Source organism: Carlito syrichta, unplaced genomic scaffold, assembly GCF_000164805.1.
Source record: "Carlito syrichta isolate Samal-C Ts95f unplaced genomic scaffold, Tarsius_syrichta-2.0.1 Scaffold288790, whole genome shotgun sequence".
Lineage (NCBI taxonomy): Eukaryota > Metazoa > Chordata > Mammalia > Primates > Tarsiidae > Carlito > Carlito syrichta.
In genome coordinates this window covers 108,250-113,574 of record NW_007232886.1, presented here as the reverse complement: position 1 = coordinate 113,574, position 5,325 = coordinate 108,250, and the positions used below count along the sequence as shown (strand labels likewise).

The following is a 5,325-nucleotide window of genomic DNA, read 5'->3' as shown; positions in this document are numbered from 1 at the left end:
ACAAGTGGACCTTGAACAATGATCATAATACAATAAGAAAGGTATTGGCAGTAGTGGGAAACTGCCAGGGAAGGGGGGGCACATCTCATCATTAAGGGTGCCTGCATAATGAACTTTTGTATACCTAATCCTGAATCGTACCCCACATCTTTAAAATAAAGAGAGAGAGAGAGAGAGAAGAGAGAGAGAGAGAGAGAGAGAGAGAGAGAGAGAGAGAGAGAGAAAATCCCACACTTGTGCCTGCAGTATCAACCACAACAACACTGAACCATTGTAGGGGTGGGGGTATCATAGGCCTGCGCCAGTAGCATTTGGATGAAAAAACAGGAAAGATCCGAGTAGTTCATAATTCATCACAAAATCAACAGCATGGTATTCTAAAGCAAACCTTATACATAGCTAGGTAAGGGAAACCACAAGGGCCAAATTAATGGATTATACAAACCGGAAAAACCATCTAAGCGAAACATGCGTGTTAGTCCTTGTTTTGTGTGGCTTTGATGAAAAGCATTACTTTTATCTGAGGAATGCCGGTGGTGAAACTCCGGTGAGAACTGAGTCTCAAACCAATGAGGTTAAACAGTCACTTGGGAGGGACGTGGATGAAAAACGGTGGGCTGAAAGAAACTGGGATACTCTTGTGATTTTACAAAACCACGCTTGCTGCCTGCTGAAAGGTACTAACCTGCTTGCTCACATGGTTGGCGGGTCAGCACGGTGAACATCTTTCTCCCCAGCTGCAGGTGAGAGAATACAGAGTGACAATATGTCCACAGCCCCTGACTTCAGAAGCTTAAAGAACTTGCAAACAGGTTAAAATACAGACCCACTTCACTTCCTCCAAAGCAATATCTCATCCCAGGAAAAGTGAGACAAACCCAGAACTTCAGAGACTCAAAGCAAGAGCTCAGATTCTCATGTCATCTCCCCCAATGCAAGGAAAGACAGAAGAATGGTCTGCTGAAATTTTAGGCTGAAAAAAATTTTTCCTAAAAAAGTCTTATCTTTTTTTTTCCTGCAGATTGTTCCACCTGTACACACACCCAAGGCAGAACAAATCTTCCTATTATTAACCTTCGCGGGGCCGAGGCAGGGCTTTTCTTCAAAGCACACCAGCAAGGAAGGTTTCTGTGTGTGTTCGTGGCCCGTGAACCTGGAGTCGCCCTTTAAAGATCGGGAGGGGTGTCTTCAGTTGCTGGCTTGAAACAATTGCAAAGGGGTGTGGGACTCCTGGGATCCAGCGCCCTCCAGGATCTTGGGGGCCCGGCTCCGGACTGCGTCTCCGAACAGCCGCAGGCATCTAAGTGCCCAACGCATCTCCTGATCCGCGGAGGCGCGGGGTAAAGACGCGCCCACCCCTCGTGGGCACGGCAGGGGCCACCTCCCCGCAGCCCAGGATTTGGGGCTCGTGTGCTTGGGTCCCTCCCTGTGCCCCTCTGGGGAAATCCGATTTCGTTTCCTTCCCTCGCAGCTCTTGGCCCCACGCAGCCCCGCAGCTCCTTTCTCCGCGGCTCCGGCGCGGGGTCCTCTGTCCTTACCTGTGCGCGGCGGATTCGGAGGAGGCGACTACCGCTGCCGCAGAGGCGGCCCGCGGCCAGCGCGCACAAGTCAGCTGCGGCGCCAGGAGGCGGTGCTGGGCGAGGCGAGGGCGGTGCAGTCTCCTCCCGGGGCCTCCCCCTCGTCGGTGTCAAGCCAAGTACTTCTTCTTCACCTTCTCTCTCTGGTTCCTCCCACCTTCACCTCCAGCCCTCGGTGGAAGGGAAGGGAGGGGGCGAGCGCCTCGTGCCCAAAGACTGCCCCTGCCCGCCCCAAGGCCCAGATCCAAGCCAAATATCATTTCACCTTTTCTCTTATAATTCCCTCCGCCCTCACCTCGACCTGAAGTAGGAGAGGAGAGAATTGAGGCCTTACTCAGGAATCCCTCAGAAGCCTACGTGGGCGACGGGGGAAGAGAGGTGTCTTTACCTGTCTCCCTCCTCCATCTGTGTCAAGGCCAAGAACCTTTTGATCTCTTTTCTAGTTTCCTCCAGTCACCTCGACCTAGGTGAAGGGAAAATGGGGCCAGGACCAGGCAGAGGGACTGGGCACTCTGTGGGTGTGCATGACCCCGTGTGGTCCCCCCACGCCCTGTGGGTGGTCCTTGAGCCCCATCTCCACGGTAGAGTCAAACACCTCTAATGTTGGGGGTGAGGCTGGTAGACAGGCTGTTCCCTAGGTCACCTGGGCCTGGAGCACAAGATCACGTGGAGACATCCCCCTCATATTTAGCAGACCTGCCTTGACCATGCCCAGGAATATTTTCGCTGGTTACTGAATAATGCTCTCCCCTACCCAGTTTTATTATTATTTATTATTATTATTATTTTGAGTCAGGATCTAAAGTGAAGTAGCACAATCATGGGTCACCACAGCGTTGACCTCCTGGACTCAGGCGATCCTTCCCCCTCAGCCTCCCAAGTAGCTGGGACTACAGGTGCATGCCACTATGCCCAGCTAATTTTTTGATTTTTTTCTTTTATAGAGATGATGTCTTGTTATGTTTCCCAGGCTGGTCTCGAACTCTTGGGCTCAAGCAATCCTCTCACCCTGGCTTCCCAAAGTGCTGAGAGTACAGGCTTGAGCATTGTGTCCGACCAGAAGTCTGCTGCTAATGCAGTAGCATTCAGTCTTCTGGACCCTCTGAGTGGGGTCCTTGGAATGATCCCAGCAAGCCTAAGCAGGCTCCGTTGGGCCATCCTCCTTGTGATTCCTGAATGTATGGAAGAGCTGAGGCCCCTTCTATGTCCTGGGCCTGCCTGCTCTCTCCTAGAGATCCATCAGTTTTCTGCCCTGTGCAGGTGGGACTTTATCTTTTATGAGATAAAAGGTCCGTAAGAGAGGAGCCACCTCTGAGCCTGGAGAGGTGGGCCCCAAGCTAGGGGTGTGGGTGTGTGTGTGTGTGTGTGTGTGTGTGTGTGTGTGTGTGCCAAAGCACTCATCTAGGGTTGGATAGATACAGACCTTTGATGCGGGACTGAGACAGAGTCTACAACGGAGGTGTCAGACATTCATTTAATGCTTACTGAATTACAAGACTTGTTTCTTTGAAAGTTGTGGGTCAATGAAAGATAAAGCATAGAACTGAGAGCTGAGGCTGTAAGCCCACAAACAGTTGCTGATGCTGCATCCAGACCTGAGATGAGTAAGAGCAGCTCTAAGGGGTGAACGGCTGACCTTAGCATCCCTCATGATATCCCAGTGGCTGGGAAAAGGTTTCCAGGCCTAATGGGCCTTGAAATGCAGTTAGTGCTAGTGTCTAAAAATAACAGAGATCATTTCATGCCAGCTTTCCTCTCTGTTTGCCTCAATCTACAGACCTTGTAAGTGTGAACTCCAACCTTCTTTGAGAGTCCTGTAATCTCCAATTCTTTTATTTTTCCAAATTCTCTGCTCTAGGCACTATTTCAAACTTTCTTGCAGCTCTCAAACTAGACCTGGTCATTCAAAGGCACATGTAAGAACACACACAGATGTATACATACTTCCTCATCAACCCCCCACACATAAGAACACGCACAAATCTTTATGGATTCTCCTGATTATAAAATAATAGGATCTGGTAAGATTTGTCTTACCAGATGTTAAAGCATATTATAAAGCTACAGTAATTAAAACAGCTTGTCTTGGCACAGGAATATATTGAGAAATCTAAAGGACAAAAGAGATAGTCTAATATCAGACTAATGGATATGAGATTTAGTATTAGATAAAGAGGAGGTTGAAAGAACATATTATTCAGCAACTGGTGTGGAAACTACTGGCTCATCATCTGGAAAAAAATTCCAATCACTCATCACCCATAAAAAGATATTTTAGGTTATTTAAAATTTTTAATGTATAAAATAATTTAATGTTCTAAGGAAATAAAGAAGAACATTTTTACAATTTGTGAAAAAGGAAGGAATAATCTCTTCTAGTATGAGATCAAAGCAGAAAGATAAAGTCAACAAAATTGAATTCACAAAAATAAACACTACTGCATAGAAAGACATAAAAAAAGATAAACTGTGGGGAAATGTCTAAAATGAGATAGCAAAGAATTAAAAACTTTAATGTGTAATAAGATCCTACAACTCTACAGGAAAATATGAATATATAAAATTTTTAAATGGGCATTTGACATGTGGCCAATTTACAAAAGAAATATGACTGACTGATATGGCAAAAATGCTCAATCTCATTACTTACCAAAAATTGTCAACTAAAATTTTGATATCTTTAAACAATATATATATTTTTAAACTGCTGAGCTTAGCAAAGTTTAAAAAGGCCAGTAGTGCTCATGTTGAGGAAGATGTCAGAAAACTGGCCCTCTTGAAACCTCTGATATGTGATGTGTCCCCCCCATTAGACATTTTTTGCTAGTTCATGCTCTCTTCTCCAAAATTTCTCAAGACTCAGTCCTGGGGCCTTTTTTCCCACTCCTTACTCTGTATTCTCTTCCTAGGTAACTTCCTCCATGCTCATGGCTTCTGTTTTATTCACAGAAGCTCTCAAATGTATGGCTCCTACTCAGGCTTCCCTTCTTGAGCTGTAGACCCAGAGAACTGCGTGTGACGTCTTTTAAATGTCTTACAGACATCTCCCATTTACCAGGTTTCAAGCAGAGCTTCTTATCTTTCTCCACCAAACCATAAATGCCTCAAGCATTTCTCATCTCACAATGGCACCACCCCATATGAGCAAGCTGAAAACTTGAGGGTCATCTTTGATAACCTTTCCCTCATTTCTCATAATAAACCAGTCACTAATTACTGCTGATTTTTATCCCTTAACTGTCTCTCCATTATGCACTTCTCTCTGTCTCCAGTACCATCATGGACTGAGCTGGGATTTTTCAACCTGGGCATTATTGATATTTCAGGTCAGATAATCCTTCGTTGTGGGAGCTGCCCTGTGCATTGTAGGATGTTTATTTAGTGGTATCCCTGACCTTTACCCGCTAGTTGCCAGTAACATCTCCTTTCACACAGGTGACAATCAAAAATGTCTCTAGACATTGTTAAGTATCTTCTGAGGTATAAAACTTTGCTGGTGATAACCACCGGTCTAAGCCACCATACTCTCTCCCCTGGATGGTGGCAACAGTTTCACTAATCTCTGTGTTCATTTTCTTCCTTTCTGCTCCATTTTCCTACTGCCACCAGACCCATCTCATTTGTTTGTCTGTTTATGACAGGGTCTCACTCTATTGCTCAGACTGAATTGAAGTGGCATGCTCCCCGCTCACTGCAGCCTCCAACTCCTGGGCTCAAGGGTTCCTCCTGCCTCAACCTTCCCACTTGC

General features: G+C 46.3%; 1 protein-coding gene across 1 annotated transcript in view; it reads right to left on the bottom strand.

Annotated features, from left to right (window-relative positions):
- Positions 1-1,632, bottom strand: part of ENTPD3 (ectonucleoside triphosphate diphosphohydrolase 3) — a 39,366-nt gene extending 37,734 nt beyond the window's left edge. Inside the window, exons 1-2 of the mRNA XM_008053872.1 lie at positions 1,539-1,632; positions 686-737 (exon numbers count right to left, since the gene is read on the bottom strand). Of these exons, the coding sequence (XP_008052063.1) occupies positions 686-725 (40 nt within the window). The 5' untranslated portion in view covers positions 726-737; positions 1,539-1,632. The remainder of the gene's footprint in view (positions 1-685; positions 738-1,538) is intronic.
- Positions 1,633-5,325: the final 3,693 nt, after the last annotated feature.